The 20,505-nt window shown below is 35.0% G+C and overlaps 1 protein-coding gene across 1 annotated transcript in view; it reads right to left on the bottom strand.

Annotated features, from left to right (window-relative positions):
- The window catches only part of ARHGAP31 (Rho GTPase activating protein 31), a 167,510-nt gene that overhangs the window by 36,489 nt on the left and 110,516 nt on the right, over positions 1-20,505 (bottom strand). The window contains exons 2-5 of the mRNA XM_023499041.2: positions 14,561-14,663; positions 11,689-11,833; positions 3,845-3,930; positions 286-393 (exon numbers count right to left, since the gene is read on the bottom strand). Of these exons, the coding sequence (XP_023354809.1) occupies positions 286-393; positions 3,845-3,930; positions 11,689-11,833; positions 14,561-14,663 (442 nt within the window). The remainder of the gene's footprint in view (positions 1-285; positions 394-3,844; positions 3,931-11,688; positions 11,834-14,560; positions 14,664-20,505) is intronic.

The following is a 20,505-nucleotide window of genomic DNA, read 5'->3' as shown; positions in this document are numbered from 1 at the left end:
GAAACCTCCCTTGCAACAAAGAAAAACACTTAAACAAAAGCAACCAACAAAATGATACTGTTTAACTAGGGGTGCCACATTTCAGTTAAGGAGGGAAATGAATATCATCCATTCCCCAGGATAGATATTTGCCATGGTAATTAATCTGAGTTCATCAGCCTTTTAGAAGTTTTCATTTAGATTTGTATAGTGATCATGTCTATTCTCCTATTTCTCCTGATTTTGTTCTGCATCAATTCATTGGCCAGTTTTTCCTAATTTGAGTTAATGTAAAAGTGTTTTTACCTGAGAAGATTTGGTGCCCACACCAATGCTAGGTTCCTGGTATGCATGTTGGTCTTGCTGCTGAAGGAGGCAATATGGGTCAGGTGCCTGATCAGGTATTCCAAGGTCCTGTAATGGTTCATTTTTTGATTAAAAAAAATTTTTTAATGCCTATGTGCATCTTATAATCTGTATATAATTTCAAAGTTCAGATTTAAAGGAGTGTCTGAGTATTGTTGTTCCAGGAATATTGGAGAAATATCAGGAAGATCTCTTGCTATCATTAGATATCAGTCTTCCAGGAAAATGTAAGCTCCTTTAGAGCAAGAGATGCAATTTTTATTTATCCTTTGTGTTTTTCTGAGGAGTGATCCATAGGCTTCACCAGAATACCAAAGGGATATATTACAGGGCAAATGTTAAGAAGCCCTGTTCTACACGAAGCCTTTCCAGATGTTGGTGTATTCTCTCCCAAAACCATCTTATATTTATTCTGTACAAATAGGTAGTCTCCCCCAGTAGAATGTAAGCTCATTGAGAACCATGACTATTTAATTTTTGTCTAAGTTCCTAGAGCCTGAAAACACAGTAGATGCTTGATAAATGAATATTGGTTGATAATCAAGCATTTAATTCTAATTAATCTTTGCCTTTGTAACTCTAGCATCTAGTACATGGCTTTATATATAATAATATGCAATAAATGAATGTTGAATATAACTCTTTGCCCTAAGCAGGATAGCACAGATCAAGAAAGGACTTGACTTCCATGGATTCACATGAGTAAAATGAAAAAGTTGGACCACTCCATTTTTCCATGAAAAGGTTGGCACACTTTAGTTGTGCTTCAATGAAAAACAGTCAGGGACAAATTCTAGGGAAAACGTCTGTGAGATTGTGAAGGAGAAAGATGAGGAAAGGCAAGAAAGGGATATTAAAATAAAGGGAATAAGTAGTAAGTGTAGATGATTTCAATGGCAGGGCTAAATCTGGCAGCAGGAATTGTGATTGGGGGAACAAGGGCAAGATTAGTTAATATATCGACAAATATGGTAAAGCCCTGATGTTATTGAAGTTGGGCTTTAAAAAACTATCTTGTTCCTTATATTCCACTGTTTTGGTTTTCTTTTGAGTCTAATTATGTCCTTGTATACTCAAGTATTAGGGAGAACTGCTCTCTCACTCAAAATTAGTTATTAGTTTTATTCCTTAACACTGACTTTCCTATGGATTTCTGTTATAGGTACTGAGGTCAAAAGAATTAGGAAGGCAATGTACCTAATTGTTTTAGATCATGGTTCTTGACCTCTATAAATAGGGAAAGTTAATAGTAAGACCAACATAAAAACAGCACAGATGCAAATCAATATAATTCTGAACAATGTGATTAAAGGGATAGGGACTGATCCCATTTTGTGCTTCTGAGAGGAATCCTTATAAGAGAAAGAGATTTGAAATGACTATGAATTCAAAAAAGAAAGGGCATAAATCCTAATCTAAGTTGTCAGAGCAAGATGGACAAAAATTTCCATAATAAAAAAGATTCAGTAGAATGTAAGTTTCTTAAAGGTATGGATAATTGCCACATTGCTTCTGCATTCTCTTTGCTTAGTAAAGTCCTTTATAAATAGTAGGCAGTTAGATTAGATTGTTGTTAAATTGGATCTTGAGCAATGATCTACAAAAGGGAGGAACATGACATAAGTGGAAGGAAACCATGAGATTACTCTGAGTATTTGGGAGGTGGTCTCAGCAGACTCAGGGAAAAAGGGAAAAAACATTGGTAGCAGGAAGAAGGTTTGGTGTGGTCTGGAAGAGGTGAAAGTCAATAGTTTGAGGAGAATTAGTCAATAAAGCACTTTGAAGGCAATAGTAAAAAGTTTTCCTTATTGAAGAATAGGCTGAAAATACTAAATTCAACTCAAAAAATAGTTTCTCTCTCCTCCCATTTTCTAGAGAACTTAAGTTATATTTCCTAATACATCTCATCTTATTTGTGAATATGGCATATCCTTGCTAGTGGATTTGTGCACTTATGCTACATGGTTGGGAGGTTCATATGTGATGGTGCATGTAAAGCTCTGGCAAAATTTATTTAAATAGTGACTATTTTCATTATTTTAAATTGCTCAGAAATAAGGTTGTCATTCTCCCCCCCCCCATTTTTATATTATTAGATCCTGCACATAATAGGCACTTAATAAATGTTTTTTAAAATTATTTTTAATGCATATTACAAAAATGTTAATAAAGTTGAATATTTGGTGAGGGAAAAGGGCCCAGTTCCCTAATTTATTCTTATTTCAGTTCCTTTCTTTCCCAAGATTAATAGTCCCCTCTTTTCAATAATGATAGGATGCAACCTATTACCTCTAGGATCAAAGGCAAATGTATTTGTTTAGTATTTAAAATTCTTTATAACTTGGTCCCAGTACACCTTTCTGGTCTTATTCACCTTCATGAACTCTGCAACTTAGCCAGATTAACCTTACAATTCTTCAAACAGAACAGTCCACTATCCATTTCTATGCCCATAACTGGCTGACCCCCTTGCCTGAATGTCATCCCTCTTCAATTTCACCACTTAGAATTTCTAGTTTTCTTAAGATTCAGCTATCAAACCATATTCCACTCCCTAGAAAGCAGCACCTGTTGGTCCGAAGAAGATTAGTAGGAACCAACTCTAATTGTGCTGTTATTTTTTTACTTATTCTAGACACTGGGCTGTTCTCCTTATTCATTTTCTTCAAGGGCACTGGCTTATCTACCAGATTTCTCAGTTTACCTGTTTCCTTCAGTGTGTTCTGACACCATAATCCCTGATTATTGCTAGTCTTTGGAACCCAAAGCCTCTACATATACCCTTTTTCTATATTAAAAGCTTCCCTCCTACTTTGCAACTCTGGTAGGTTATGATACTGAAGCATTATTTGGTTTATTTGCCCATTTTATCATCAAAAATATACTGCCAGGAGCAGCTAGGTGGTGCAATGGATAGAGAACCAGCCCTGAAGTCAGGAGGACCTGAGTTCAAATGTGATCTCAGACACTTAACATTTCCTGGCTGTGTGTCCCTGGGCAAGTCACTTAACCCCAATTACCTCAGCAATATATATATATATACACACACACACTGCCAATATTTAGAACTGGAACTGGTGTCAACAAAATGTACCTTGTGCCTGGGTAAAGAGAGATTCTGGAGCAGAGTGTTTATAGTACATAGAATATTGAACTTATTTTCTAGAAAGGTTAGTTTCAAACCTGCCTCTGAAATTTTCTGTGTGATTTAGACTAATCATTTAAAGACTCTAAGCCTCAGTTTTCCAGTATCCAAAGGGGAGATATTAATATCTAAATGTATTCTCATACAGTTGTTTGAGGCTAAAATGAGATAATGCATATAAAGTACTTTACAAACTTTAAATTGCTATTGAAATTAAGTAAAGGCATAAGATGACTCTGCCTTTTCTATAGGATGCTTGTATTTTTAATTCTTTGACTATTGCTTATCTTTAATAATTAATTAATACTAATATAAATGATGATGACAATGACAGTAGTGACAAAGAATGCTTACCTATAATGTGGTGGGGGAAGTTCCTGGATGACATTTTGGATTCGGGCCAATTGGCCTTCTTCTTCTGGGCAGTGTGATACTGCTTGCTGTTGAGAAAAATGTGAAAAGAGTTCAGTGAATGAATATATTGAAAGATACTCTCAATGTGTTCATATACAGAAATGCCCTCAGTAATTTCCAATTAAAAGTAGCATGAGATCAGCCTTCTTAAGGGCATATTTCCTTCTTATTTTTATTTTTTGTGTTTCTATCATATTCATTTCATTTTTTTTTACCCATTAAGAATTTTTGCTTTGAATACTTATACGTTTTCAGTTTACACCCTTCCTGTGAACATACTGAAACATATTGATAGTTATTTGCTTTCAAACCCCTATTACCTTGAGTCTAGATCATCCAGCCTCACAATTTGATTCTGGTTGCATATTCTACTCTTGGTCCCTAATCTCACTCTTTCTCTCCATATATACTACAATAACAATAGCTGTTGATGCTGCTACTGCTATTATACTACATTACTCCTACTACATACAGCATTACATTTCACTATACTATCCTATCATAGTGGTGTAAGATATATTATGCTACCATATACTACACCACCACCACCACTGCTAAATATAGTAGTAAGTTGTAGTGAGTATATGTAGTAGTATATACTACAGTACTACATTATTACTATACTATATTATCATTATAACTACTATTACCACTACTAAGTGGAATTTATATAATGCTTTAAAGTTTGCTAAATATTTTACAAATATTATTTCATTTGATCTTCACAACAATCCTAAGGTAGAAAGTTCTTATTATCCCTATTTTATAGATGAAGAAACTGAGGCACATTGTCAAAGCGAAGAGAATATTATATTTTTATTAATTGAAAAAAATGTATCAAGAGGTAGATGAATTAAAAGTTATGCCCATTTTAACTACAGTGTTCTGTTGCATGTGGAGAATATAATATGGTGGTTTAAAAAGTCAGGCAAATAAAATGGGGAAGGTACTGTGTCTTCTGACATGAAAACATACAGAGATCAGGTAAAGGGAACTAGAGTTGAGGGGAGGTAGGAGAGGATGGATAATCTGTGTGAGTTCTGTTATTCTATTGTGTGACATAATGAGAACCAAGTTAGTATATTTATTTTTATTTCTTTATTTGTCCTTTGATGGCTGGAGGCAAAATTAAATGCCTCACTAACTAAGAGAATATATAACGCAATGGACAAACTATGATAAACCTAGCACTAGAACTAACATTGATATAGAACTTTAACATTTGCAAAGCTGTTTAGAATTATTAACTCACTTTATTCTCACAAAAACCCTGGAATATAAGTACTATTATTATACTCATTTTTTTTGGTTGTTGTTCAGTCATTTTTCAGTTGTATCCAACTCTTTGTGACCTCATTTGGAGTTTTCTTGACAAAGATACTGGAGTACTTGGTTAATTATTTCTCCACTCCATTTTACAGATGTGGAAACTGAGGCAGACAGAGGTTAACTAAGTTTCATAGTGTCATGCAGTTAAGCAAGTACCTGAGGCCAACTTTGAACTCAGGTCTTTGTGACTTCAAGTTCAGTATTCTATTCACTATGCAACCTTGCTCCTTCAATACTAACAGGACATTTCCTGACTGGTGAAGAATGAACCTGAGATTGGAAGCATGGACTACAGTGCTCGAAGGCGATGGGGTTAAATTCTGATTGGGGGAGGAGGAGAGTGCTCTAGATTTAAAAAGCCATTTTTTTCTGAGGCCATGGATGAGGTAAGTGGATGCTCATCAGTGGGGGAATGGCTGAATAAGTTATATTATATGAATGTAATGGAATATTACATTCAGTAAGAATGTTCAGTAAGAAAAGATGAACAGCCTGATTTCAGAAAAGCCTTGAAAGATTTGCATGAACTGATACTAAGTGAAGTAAGGAGAACCAAGAAAACATTGGACATGGCAACAACAAAATTATGTGATGATCAACTCTGATGGACATGGTTCTTTTCAACAACGAGGTCATCCAAGACAACTCTAATAGATGTGGAATGAGAACTATGGAGATTGAATATAAATCAAAGCATAGTATTTTCATCATGGCTTTTTTCTTTCTTGGGTTTTTTTCCCTTTTGATCTGATTTTTCTTTCACAGAATGATAAATATGGAAATAAGTTAAGAAGAAATGCATTTGTTTTTAACCTATACTGGATTGCTGCTGTCTTGGGGAAGGGATAGAGAGAGGAAGTACAATTTGGAACACAAGGTTTTGCAAAGATGAATGCTGAGAACTATTTTTGTGTGTATGTGGGAAAATAAAATACTATTTTAAAAAAAACAATATGGATGGGATTGTGAAATGCCTAATCTTTGAGAACCAAGTTGGTTCTGAGAGAATTTTAATGTAGGATAAATTCAATAATTTAGGACCATTACCTGGTCTGGGATTAATTTTGCATATTCATTTATAATTATCTTACTTTTCTCTATATTTATCTTACTTTTAATCTCTATAATTATCTTACTTTTCTCTAATCCTAGAACATATTCTCTTTTGGCCTGGAGTATATGGAAACAGGATAAAAAGGACATCTGGACATAGTGTTGTACAGCTAACCAGGATACATAAGAGAATAAATCCCTGAATTAAAGAATTCAGATTCAAGATTCAGAGAGGTTTAAAAGGGATTTGGTTTCAAACTAAATAGATTTAGTATTTAGAAATTGAGTAGGTCTTAGAAGTCATCTAGTCCCAACTTCTCACTTTAAAGATAAAGAACTGAGGCAGACTTTATGTAGTGGCAAGAACTGGATGAGTGGATGCCCATCAGTTGAGGAATGGTTGAATAAGTTTATGAATATAGTAGAATATTATTGTTCTATGAGAAAGGATGAGCAGGCTGATTTCAGAAAGGCCTGCACAGATTTATATGAACTGAAGCTAAGTGAAGTGAGTAGAAGCAGAAAAACATTGTACCTAGCAACAACAAGATTAAGAGATGATCAACTGTGATAGACTCAGTTCTTTCATCAGTGAGGTGATTCCAATAGATTTGTGATGGAGAAAGTCATCAGCATCTGAGAGAGGACTATGGAGACTGAATATGGATCACAGGATAGTATTTTCACCTTTTGTTGTTGTTATTTACTTGCTTGTTTTTTTCCTTTCTCTTTTTTTCTTTTTAATCTTATTTTTCTTGTGCAGCATGTTAAATGTGGAAATGTGTTTAGAAGAACTGCACGTGTTTAGCCTATATTGAATTACTTGCTATCTAAGAAGGGTGTGGGAAGGGGAAGGAGAAAAATTTGGAACAAAGCATTTTGCAAGGATTCAACCTTCAAGTTAAAAATTATCTTTGCATGCAATTTGGAAAATAAAAAACTCTCTCTTCAATAATGAGATGATTCAAACCAATTCCAATTGTTCAGTGATATAGAAAACCATCTACACTCAGAGAGAGGACCATGGGAACTGAGTGTGGAACACAACATAGCATTTTCATTCTTTCTGTTGTTGTTTGCTTGCATTTGTTTTCTTTCTCAGTTTTTTTCCCCCTTCTTGATCCAATTTTTCTTGTACAGCAAAATAACTATAAATATGTATAGATATATTGGATTTAACATATATTTTAATATATTTAGCATGTATTGGATTACCTGCCATTTGGGGGAGTGGGGAGTGGGGAAAGGAGGGGATAATTTGGAAGAGAAGGCTTTGCAAGGGTCAATGTTGAAAAATTACCCATGCATGTTTTGTAAATAAAAAGCTTTAATAAAAAAATTATTTATTAAAAAAAAAGAAAAATTAAAAAGATATTATAAAAAGAAAGAAAAAAAAAAGAAAAGAAAAAAAGAACTAGGGCAGAGAGGGATTAAATGACTTTGCCCCATGTAGTGTGTGGCAGAATCCAGGTCTTTCTATTCCAAACCAACTCTATTTTCACTTCAGCACACTGAGCCTCAGGATCTGGGAAGTTTAGTAGATATAAGATGAAAGAACTCCAGTGTATCCCAGAGAGTTAACAGAGTTAAAGGAATTTAGAATTTGAAGATATCCCCCCAAAACCATCTAGTCTAACCCCCTGATTTTATAGGTAGGGAAACTGAAGCCCAGATTACAGAGATTGTATACTTCCATTGTGAAGAGACAGGATATTAAGCCAGCCAAAGTCAAAGGGAACAGTTTTATTTTCAACAAACTCAGTTTTCCATAGTGAACCACTATTCAACAAAAGAAAAGAGTGACATAGAAATTGAGAGTAGTGATGCCCAACTGAATTTAATCAGTGACTGGGTTTGCAGAACCGTTCCTAAATGAGGCTTTGGATGGAGCTAGACCAAATGTCATAGAATCCTAGATTCAGAGTTAGAAGAAAACTTAGAGGCCATTGGATCCAATATCCTCATTTTACAGAGGGGGAAATAGAGGCTAAGAAAGGTTCTGATTTCATGTGCAAAAATACTTGTAGCAGCATTTTTTGTGTGTCAAAGAACTGAAAAATAAGTAGATACCTATCAATTGGGGAAGTTATGATAAATGAAAGTAATGGAATATTAATGTTCTATAAAAAATGATGAACTGGCTGATTTTAGAATGGCCTAGAAAGATTTACATGCACTGATGCTGAGTGAAACAAGCAGAACTAGTAAAACATCGTACACAGCAACAGCAAGATTGTGTGATGATGATCAACTATGATAGACTTTGGTTCTCAGTGTTTCAATAATCCAAGGCAATCCTAATAAACTTTGGATGGAAAACACCATCTGCATCCAGAAAAATAACTATGGAAATTGAATGTAAATCAATACATGCTATGTTCACTTTTTTTTCTTCTGTTTTTTTTTTTCCTCGTGGCATTTCCCTTTTGTTCCAATTTTTCTCTCCCAATATGATTCATATGGAAATGTTTTTTTTAAATGAATATACATATATAACCAAAAAATATGTAACTGAAGAAAATGAATTTTTTTTAATGGAAAGAAAAAAAAGAAAGATTGTGATTTGTTTAGGATCACAGCCAATTATGTGATGAGAGTCCAGGTCTTCCTTGCTTCAAGGCTCTATAAAGAGCCAATGGTATGGAGGAGAGGAATCTCCTTTTCTCTTTAGTGAATAAAGGCCTCTGGTCCCTAAACCCAGAGTATGTCTCTGGGACTAAATTTAAGACCTTGGTTTCCATTAGCCAAGCCTGTCTCCCAATCCCAATATTATTTAACTTTTTATTCAGTAATTTGGGGAGGGGAAATAGGAATGAGGGAGAACAGTGTGTTGTGCTGACTCTCAATTATACGATGATAGGAACTTAGCTATTGTACCTGTTTTGATTTACATATAAAGGATAATACCATAATGATGAAGCCCTCTATCCACCTCTAGAGAAAAAACTGATATTGTCTGAATACAAAAGATACATGCTCTTTTTCGCTTTTTTTCTCCTCTTTTTTTTTATTCCAGAATGCTTATACAAAATGAATATGGCAATTTTTAACATGATCACACACATATAACTTTATTGTATTGCTGGGGAGGAAAGGAGGAAGGAATAGAATTTTGGAACTCAAAACTTTTTTTTTTTTTTAAAGTTAAAAACTAGGGCAGCTAGTTGGTGTAGTGGATAGAGCACCAGCCCTGAAATCAAGAGGACCTGAGTTCAAATGTGACCACAGACACTTAATACTTCCTGGCGTGTGACCCTTGGCAAGTCACTTAACCTCAATTACCTCAGCAAGAAAGAAAAAAAGGGAAAAAAAGTTTAAAATTGTTTTAACTTGAGGAAAAAAACCCCAAAAATATTTTTTTAAAAATTAGAAGTGAATATATCTGTTTTTATATCCTTGCTTTTTCCTTGTTTGGAGAGGGGAAGAATAAAGAAATGAAGTCAAGAATTGCATAATATTTTGGATTTGAATGAGAAGATCCATTATTAGAAAGCTGCCTGACTGGCTAAGACTGAGCCTGAGATTGGGAAATTGTACTAATCAATCAATAAACTCTTTCCCACATGGGAAAATCTAATTTGTCTTGAGGGTGAGGAGGCAATTCTCTGAAGTAAAGCCATATTCATCTGGTAGGTACAGTTGACATCATTCTTGGCTATTATAGAATCAGGGTAGGATAATTTATGAAAAGTTGAGGTGATGGAATGGTATGGACTATTATGGTATGGAATGGTATATACATTATCCTGCATAATGCTTTTAAATGTGTATAGTTATACATTTTCCTTATTTAATAAATGCAAGAAAATGTACATATAGCTTGGAGTAAGTGAAAGCGGTTGGTGGGTAGTGGGAAAATAACCTGGGGAGGGGGAAAGATAATATGTTTACATATAAGAGATCCCTAAACTGAGGGAGTCATACAGGTATAGATGTCAGAAGTTTCAGGAGCCTTTTCAGGTTTCAGTTTGGGCTAAAAGAATCTTAGAATAAAGAGTGACAAAAGCCCTTGGGCCGAAGTCAAGGTTGCTTTCTGATATTGAAAAGTAAGAATTAGTCCAAAAGGACACTAAGGCAAAGTTAGGGTTAACAATCCTTTTGCTCCCATCCATAAATTCTCCTCTCTATACAATGTAATCAGGCCCTATTGAAATAAAATTAGATGAATTAAATATAATTAGATTATATGAAAAAAACTTTTTTAAAAATATAGCATCCTTAGTATTTTTAAAGCACTCTCATAATAATCTGTGAAATGGGCAGCATATATATTATTATCTTCATTTCATAAGAAAGGAATCTAAAGCTCGGAAAGGTTCTGAATTCAGGATTGAAGGTCAGGACTTATGGTACCAATGCTTCTCCTACTATGCTACTGAATCCCTCTCTTCTACAGTGTTAAATCTGATCAGCAAAAGGAATTTTACCTTTATCCCATTCAAAGAGAATATTATTGGCTATGATCTTGGTTGATCTGCAGATATAACTGAATATGGAGCCACAATGTGCCCATAGGAAGAAGGCTCTTCATTTATGATTTTACCTGAAGCCCCAGGCCTACATTGATGCCTACTAGGTTGGTCAATTATGGGTTATTCTCCTTTTTAAAAATTTAAGCCCAAGTTTTGAAGCTGGACTTTTAATAAATCTTACTTTTATTAATATATTTTGTTTTACATGAATTTCCTTTCTGACTACTTCCCTTTCCTCTATTTCCCAAAAAGCTAATAAAGATTTTTTTTTAAGAAAAGAAAGACGAAAAAAAGCATTTTAGCAAATTTATTTATCAGTCTTATATGATAATTTACTAAGCCAAACTCCATATTCATAGTCCTCCAACTATGCAAAGGAGGTGCATTTTCTCAAGGCTATCTCTGTCAAACTTGCTCATTATATTTAGTCTTTTAAAAAAACATTCTTTTGCCATCTTTTCTTGTAGTTAACCCTTGTTTATTTCCTATTTGCCAGCTAACCACAAGTTCTGCTAACATCTTTTCTCCATACAAGCCTAGACTGCATGGCTATTCTCCCTTGTTCCCTTCTTCTTTATTCTTGTTTAACCATCCCCTTTCTTCCTCCTCCCCAATCTCCTTTTTTTTCTCTTTCTTCAGTCCCAAAAGAAAATAAGCAAAGTACGGGGAAGGAAAAAAAATTAGCAAATACCACTATCCCCATAGATAAGTCTAAATGGAATAGCTAGCATTTTTGAGGATCTACAATAATAATAACAATTAGTCTCCAATTATGAGATTGGATCAATGAATCATTTCTTCCCACTTCACAAAAAAACAGCCTATGATCTGAGATTCAAAACTGAAAGGAGAAGAAAGCTATTACCTCTTTCTCTGAATACCCATGTATACTACCCACCCACCTCCTGTAACAGAAGAAGAAAAGCTCACCGTGAATTTCTCGTAGAGCTCATAAGTGAGAAGAGGGTTGGGCAGCTCCCTAAAGTACAGCTTACAAAGGGAGCCCACACAGTGAATGTCCTGAAGGTAAACTTCCCTTGTCAGATCTGGACATTGATCTGAGCCAAACTCTTGCCTGAAACAACACAGACAGAGACATAACAGTTCTGAAGAACACAAATTAGATCTATCAGGAGCAGACAGAATAAAAGTGTAACCAACCTGGAATGGCTGATCTAACTGTACTTTCAACTTTGACCTTATCCCCATCCAAGATCCTCTATTCTAGGCAAAACTTTGAGGGAAAGGTTGTGGGAAGATACTCCCCCAAATCAGCTTCAGCAGTTTGAAGGTCATACAATCACTTAGTAATGAGTTTCTCATAGACTATTCTATCTCTAATCTCTCAATGTAACTGGTAGGGATGAAAACAATTTGACTAGCATGAACATTAAAAACTTAGTTTTTAATAACATGTTCCAAATAAGTTCCAGAGGGAAGGAAGAAGGCAGTGGAGAGGAAAAGGAAGAAAAAAAGGAAGAAGAAAGAGGGAGAGGAAAAAAGAAAAGAAAGAGAAAAACAGCTGAAAGGAGGGGAATAAAGGGAAAGAAGAGAAACATAGAGGGGAAAAGGAAGGGAAGGAGGAAGAAGAGATAAGGGAAGGGAAGAGGGAAAAAAAGTAGGAGGGGAGGAGAAAGAAAGGGGAAAGGGAAGAATAGGAGGTAGAGAGAAGGGAGAAGGAGAAAATAGAGTGAATCAGATCTGTTTGTTTTTTTTCCTTATTTCCAGTTATTACTATCAACAAACATATTATTGTTTGTTTATGATAACACAAATTCAACCTAAGAACTAAAACTAAGCAATTCAGATAAGTAGAGATAGGAATTGGACCTGTGATTGCATTAGTATATGAACCAGTAGAGGAAATTCCCTTGTCCAATACAAGTTCAGTATCTTTTCTTCAACTTACACTTTCAGAGTTGCCTAGAAGATTGAAGGGTTAAGTCATTATGGACTAGGGGCTCAAAACCAGTCTCTATGGCTTTGAAGCTGGTTCTCTATTCCTAATACATAGTGCATCTCAAAATCTTCTAAATCTCAGCATCTAGACAGAAGCTCTGGTTACTGGAGATAAAAGGATCCTTAATATTTTTTATGCCCTATCATGATAAATTCATTGAGTCTTTAAAACAAGTCATAGTCTCAAAATGGCATATGAGTAGAAGTTAAATTTCCAATTATATGATAAGAACCAAAGTTTTAATATAGAACAAGATTAGATTTTTGACAAAATAGATGAAACTGACAAGATAATATTCCTAAGACATGCTAAGATATGCTAAAAACAAGCATACAGGGCATGCTGATCATCCCTGAAATATGTTTCCAAAACCTTGAACAAAATGCTATGAAATTTCTGATGCTGTTAAAATTTGGAAGGAACTAAGACTTTGAAAAGGGAAAAATGCAATGACCAATTTAATTTATAGGCATTTTAAAAAATGTAACTAGATTTTCAAGCAACTAGATTTTCTTGCCAACATTCTTGCCAGCTCAATTTCTTGCCAACATTCTTGTCAGTTCATTTCTTGCCAAAAATCTTACTGTTCAGTACAGGGTCAATCCCTAACTGCTGAAGAACTGGTTATGACATGAGCAACCAGCAAAAATACATTGCTGTTGATGAATGTTTGAATAAAGTTAAACCAGTCATCTAATGTAAATCTCTCAAGCTCCTGAAAACAGAGTCTTTGGAATCAATAATCCAGCTTTCAACAATAATGTCTTTGCTAAAGAAAAAAAATTCTTTTATTATTTTATTCTAAATAAAGAAATCATTTGGAAAATGAAAAGGTTGGAAAGTTTGTCTTTTCCCCCCTAGTTTATGGTTAATAGATGATTAATTACATGAATAATTTATATGGATTTTCATACTAGCTTTGCTAAAAGAATCTCTAATTTCGAATTGGCAATTCTTTTATTTATGGGTAAAGTAGCCTAAAAAGTAGTCTAAAACCATATGTATATCTTGATAGTTAGAGAATAGTTTCCAAAATACATAAGTGATGTTTTCATCATTCATTTGATTCACTAATCAATAATTTGACAAGTATCTGTTCAATTAGCTATAATTATAAAAGAGCCAAATCATTATTCACTGTTACAATGAACTAGGTGAAATAAATTTTTTTTTGAAGATGATTGATCAGTTACTCTTCCTCAAAATGAAATCTATCTTTGATGTAGAGTCTATCATTACAAGTACAAATACAAGAAAATTAGGGGAAGATTTCAGTTCACTTATGAACTTTCTATTGCTATTTGAATTCCAAGGACTTAGTTCCATGATAGAGTTTTCTAGAGAGTCATTAAGAATAAGTGTTATGTTTAACCAAATCAGATCGATTGCTATCTTGGGAAGGGCCAAGGAGGTGGGGGGGCGAGGGGAGGGAAGGTGAAGGTTAGGGAAGAAAAATTTAGAACACAAAGCTTTGCAAAGGTAAATGTTGAAAAGGTTGTATGTATTTGGAAAAATAAGATTACTATTTTAAAAAAGATTAAGTGTTGATGTTATATAAAAAAAGCAAAAGTTTACTGCCGTTGGGGGAAATAACTCTAGTTGTTCCTACTAGTAAATTTTACTGAAATAAAATGTAGCCATCAGGAATCCAGAGAAGCAGAATAAATTCCTCTAGTAATTTTATTGGAAATATTTATATTAGACTTGATTTAAAAAAAACTCCTGATTGAAAGCACCATAATCATCCTTGGAATTCTTTTCCCCAAAAGAACCTGAATGCACTCATCACTGTGGGAGGGATCAGTTATGACTCCACCATGAGGGAGAGTATATATAAAATACCTTAGTTTTTGGATGTTTGATGTTACTCCTGAAAGTCGATAGATTCCATCCACAATGCCATGAGTCTCAATAAATTCTGCACAACTCCTCAGTACATAGGGAACTACATAAGGGAAAAGAAAGAAACACATTAGATATGAACTTTACAGTCTTTTTACAATGCTTTTTAAATCCATGTTATCTTCTAAAATAAATGTACAGGTGTTGAAAGCAATCATTGTAAACCTTAAGTGATTTAAGTTTTGGGTCATGACTTTTTTATAGATTTCAAAAGCAAAGTGCTAATATTAAAAAAAAACAAAAAAAAAAAACACAAGAACACATTTCACTGTTAAAAAAAAGGATCATTTGTCAGATCTAAGATCTGACATTCTCCAAATGGTAACAGTGTATGTGTATCTGCAGGGGAGAAAATAATTGGTTTAAAAGAAAAAAAAATGTTAAATCTTTTTTTTTTTTTTTTGTTCCCTGAGGCAATTGAGGTCAAGTGACTTGCCCAGGGTCACACAGCTGGGATGTGTTAAGTGTCTGAGACAGATTTGAACTCAGATTCTCCTGACCTCAAGGCTGGTGCTCTATCCACTGCATCACCTAGCTGCCCTGTATGTGTCAAATCTTAATTAACATCTTTACTGACCATGCCAAAGTGACAGAAATGACCTTATTATTTCCCTCTTGCTCCACTATCTTAGGGCAGGGACTAAGGGCCAGGTAGGCTGGTTTGTCTTTACATAACACTTCTACCTCTATACTTGAAGAATGTACATTCTTGAACCTTAATCTTGGGCAGAAGTTTGGCGATACCTCAATGAGTTTTGTCACTAGTTTCACTGCTTAAATGATGGCAACTGTAGCCAGGGTGATGGCTGAAGCTGCTTCCTTATTCTGTTTTTATAATGCTTTCCAGAGGTATGCTAGTAAATATTTAACAACCAGCCTTCTGGAGGGAAATATATGCATGAAATAAGTTTAAATTTAATCTGCACTGTTAACATTTTCTCCATCATTTTCTTAAGTCTAGACAATCAACAAAACCATAAATCAAGCCTTGATTTGTTGTACTGGCTGACTTCCAAGTTGTAAATCGGCTCCAGCCTGTTTTAGCTGGCTTCAGCACATCCCTTCCTTTACTATTACAAAGCACTTTACTGACATTAGTAATTGAACTTTTGTAACTCTACTCTATAAGGTACAGTAGGACACACATTATTATCCCCATTCCACAGATGAAGATATAAAGTTTACTTGACTAATTTAAATGACTTATGGAAGGTCAGAGAGCTAGTATTTGAATTCAGATGTTCTAATTCCCAAGTCCAGGCCTCTTTCTGCTACTGTAGGATTAAAAAGAGATAATATTTATAAAAGGGCTTAACATTGTGCTCGGCACATAGTAGGTGCTATAGAAATGCTTTTTTTTTTTTTTAATTCCCTTTCCTTCTCCCTTTTCTTCTTATCCTTTATAGCTTATTATGTTCAGCTTTAATTCCTTAAATTCGTACTCTGCCTTATAATAAAGAAGAAATGTGGTACAGTAGTATAAGCAATGGTTGGAAAACTGGTTCTAGTCAGGATATGATGAAGCCAGTCAATTGTTAACTTTTTAGTGAGCAATAATAACATGTCAAAAATCATCGAGCTACAAACCAGGGCTTGATTTATGTTTTGTTAATTTTGTAAACAAATGGTATCAAGCTCCAGTGGAAAGGAGCTACTCAAGTGAACATAAGAATTCCTGGGAGCTGCATGTTGACTTAAAAAAACCCACAGATTTACATTATCTATGACCTACTGTATTTACCAAGCTCAGAGTCAGGAAAGACTTGAATTCAAATATGGCCTTAGACACTTGCTAACTGAGTGACCCTGGGCAAGTCACTTGACCTTGTTTGCCTCAGTTTCTCCGTCTATAAAATAAACTGGAGAAGAGAGTGGCAAACCCCTCCAGTTCTTTGCCAAGAAAACTACCAATGGCATCACAAAATGTCAGACATGACTGAAAAACAATTGAACAACTCTCTGTCTCTCCATGCGCGCTCACATACACACACCTCTTGCATATAATATGAAGGAAATGACCAAAAAAAACCCCAATGGGATCACAAAGTCAAATATAATTGAAAAACAATTGAACAACTCTCTCTCTCTCTCTTCCTCCCCTCTTCTCTCCCCCTCTTTTTAAACAGTGTTTTATTTTATTTTTATTTTGTATAAAGCTTTTTGTTTTCAAAACATATGCATAATTTTCAACATTCACCCTTGCAAAACCTTTTGTTCTAATTTTTTTTCTCCCTCTCTTTCCCCCACCTCCTCACCCAAATGGCAAATAATCCAATATATGTTAAACGTGTGCAATTTTTCTATACATATTTTCACAATTATCATGCTCCACAAGAAAAATTAGATCAAAAAGGAAAAAAAATGAGAAAAAATCAAAATGCAAGCAAACAATTAAAAAGGGAAAATACTATTCTGTGATCCACACTCAGTTCCCACAGTCCTCTTTTTGGATGCAGGTGACTCTCTCTCCATCACAGGACCATTGGAACTGGCCTGAATCACCTCATTGCTGAAAAGAGCCAAGTCTATCACAGTTGATCATCACATAATCTTGTTGCTCTGTACAATGTTCTCTTGATTCTATTTACTTCATTTAGCATCAGAAAGGCTCTCTAGGCCTTTCTGAAATCATTTTTCTGCTCATTTCTTCTACTCATTTTTCAGTACCTATTCTCAAACAATATTAATTAACTAATATTTAACTAATTAATTAATGGGGAGTAGTCTCCTGTTTTTTAGAGTATGATATTTGAGTCATTCACTGGCAATGCATTTAAATTCTAAAAATACTTCCCCCCTTCCCCAGTTGATCTTTTTTTCTACTTATGTTTATAACAGTAAGAACATAATCTATTGGTCACGCAGTCAGTAAATAATTGAAGCTGATTTTGTTCTCAGGTAGACCTGACTCTAGAACTGGTGTTCTATCCAGTGAGCCACCTAGTTTACTTTTGAAGTAGGACCTGGAGTACTGGGACCAATTCAATTATTAAGGTATGGACTAGACTCTATGACCTCTAAGGACCCTTCCAATTCTGGGATTCCACTGACTTGCCCTTGGGATGTTTTGATATGAGTCAGTGCAGTAATACGTGAATTATACTTTGAGTGCTGTCCAAGTGTTCTCAAAACTACAGGGAGCTCATGAGGCATGTCACACAAGAAGAAACAAGACTTAACCAGGCCATAGAACTGCTTTTTTCTCCCTATCCCACCACCACCACCACAGAAGTGGTCAGATAAAATCACTAATACATTATGAGCCACTATAATGATGATGATGCAGTTACCATATTTGCCCTTATAAAAGAAAAGACCATCATCAGCTACCATTATTATCAACTACTGCTCAGTTAATTTTAAAAGAAACAGGAAAATACACTCCCTGTATATATGCTGACCCTGAATTGACTTTGACTTTAGTACATAAACTACTAGAACTCTTGTACCCAATTTTGTTTAAATAGTAATAATTAAACAACCAAGGGGGACCAATTCTTTCCTTTATATTAGGAAGGCTACCAGTTCTCCAAATCTCTTTGCTTAGACCATGCCAAGGGGAAAAGGCAATACGTAAAGTGGAATACATGTTACAATGTACCCATTCTGAACAATCTAAGCTAAGTCCTGAAAAGGAACATGGCAAGACTATTTTGACACAAAGATCCCCTCTTTTTAAAATTATAGTGCCAAGGATCAAATTTAGTCTAGGCACAACGTAGAATTTTTTTTTAAGGGGGGGGAAAACATTCCTTGTTTACAACTATAATATTAAGTGGATGGGTATACAAAAGGTTGACCTCAAACATGACAACCATCACCAACTTGTGGATAAAGGTACGTGCCAAACAATGGATATTCTATGAGAGTTGGTCTTAAGTTCTATGTTATTCTGTTCCTTTCTTCCTGTTTCAAAAAAGAATGTAGTTCCTGATTAGGTTGAACTGTCATTGCATTGAATTATCTTAAGTTTTATGACTCCCCATTCTGATTGTTGGTATAAGGTGAGGAAAGTGAGGAAGAGGGAAGTTATGTGACTTGTCCAATGTTACACACAGTAAATGCTAAAAGACAGGATTGAACTCAAGCTCTCTGATTGAAGAGCCAGTAGGCTATAGCCTCCCAAATTCTAACACTTCTGTTGTTGAATGGCTATAGCATCAAAAACCATTTTGGGGACACTTATTTTAGCAGAAAAATTATTGTATGCAGCTTTGGATGCAACCCGAGTGTTTTTTTTTTCCTTTCCTTCAATGCATATATTGTTGGAAAAACAACAAAATGTATTGACTCCTTTTGTGTCATGGCAAATTCAATGATATGTTTTTAAGTGCATAGATGTGGTACAAATTGGTAGCTTGCCCAGGTTTTCTGGGCAAAGGCTTATTATGAACCACGAGAAGAGGAATGAAATCCCCCAAATTAAACCTGGTTCCATGCTATAGTAAGAGTTTCTGACACAAGAGCTATTTAAAGTAAAATAGAGCAAAGTTTGATTGCAAGGTGAATCCCATTAAAAACACCCTACTAGGCATTCCAAGCAAATTTGTTGTACTGGAATTTTGTTTTATCTAATAGCATTTGAAATAAACAAACCATTGTCTGAGGCTTAGAATTTTTTTTTTTTTCCCTCATACAAAAAAAAAAAAAAAAAAAAAAAAAAAACAATCCAAAATACTGATAGTGTGCAACTCAACCCACATCTATTTACATTTGGAGAACTGCCTTCCTTAACTCAGAGAGCACCTCCTGTGGTTTGTGGCAGAAAAGGCCCAGAAGTATAAACTTTCATTCTCCTTGAGCCCTCCCATCTGGGACAAGCTTTTCTTCTTGGAGCAACTGCTGATGCTTCTCTTTTGAATGTACCAGCTCTCAGCCTTATTGGCCTACTCTACTTTGTCCATCCCACCACATGCCCTTCCTCTTCATAGAATTTTTATCTGGAAGGGATGTTATAGTTTATCCAGGAAAGTTCCTCATTGCAAAAATGAAGAGTCTCAAAGAAAAAACAAGCCTTCTGACTTTGCATGTCAAAGAGTTTTTTCTAGTGAAACCATTAATTCCCCATAGGCCAGACCTGGCCTTGATTTCTAAAAGTCAACCTTAAACTTTGTCAGGAAACAAACAAACAAAAAAGACCTATTGGAGCCCAAAATATTGAGAGTGACGCTAGAAGACCACCACCAACAACAACAACAACAAACCAGGAATAAACTAAGTATCAATCAATTGGTATCAACCAATTATTATTAATAAATTAAAGGTATATGAATATACTGCAGTACTGTTGTACCATAAAGAAATCAAAGAGAGGCAGCTAGTTGGTGCAGTGGATAGAGCACCAGTGGATAGAGCACAAGAGGAGTTGAGTTCAAATTTGGTCTCAGATACTTAATACTTCCTAGCTGTGTGGCCTTGGTCAAGTCACTTAACGCCTTGCCTCTGCGAAAGGAAGGAAGGAAGGAAGGAAGGAAGGAAGGAAGGAAGGAAGGAAGGAAGGAAGGAAGGAAGGAAGGAAGGAAGGAAGGAAGGAAGGAAGGAAGGAAAAGAAAGATTTTGATTGGCATAATAATGATGATAATAAATATTTACTTATATAGCACTTGAAGATTTGCCACCTGCATACTTCTAAAGAATCAGATCTAAAGGGATCATGGAACCATATCTCTGGGATTGAAAGAGGGCTGAGGTTTCCATCTAGACCATTTTTCAGATGAGAACAGAACCTAAGGAGATTTCTTCAAATTCACACAGATAATGTTTGAACCCAGGTCTTTCAACTCCAAACTAATTGCTCTTTCTACTGTACTATAGACACTAACATATGAAAGTCAATTTGTACATTACTTGGGGATAGACTAGAGTTAATGACTGGCAAATAACTG

The sequence above is a fragment of the Sarcophilus harrisii genome, chromosome 3, assembly GCF_902635505.1.
Source record: "Sarcophilus harrisii chromosome 3, mSarHar1.11, whole genome shotgun sequence".
Lineage (NCBI taxonomy): Eukaryota > Metazoa > Chordata > Mammalia > Dasyuromorphia > Dasyuridae > Sarcophilus > Sarcophilus harrisii.
This window is presented reverse-complemented; position numbering and strand designations above follow the sequence as displayed.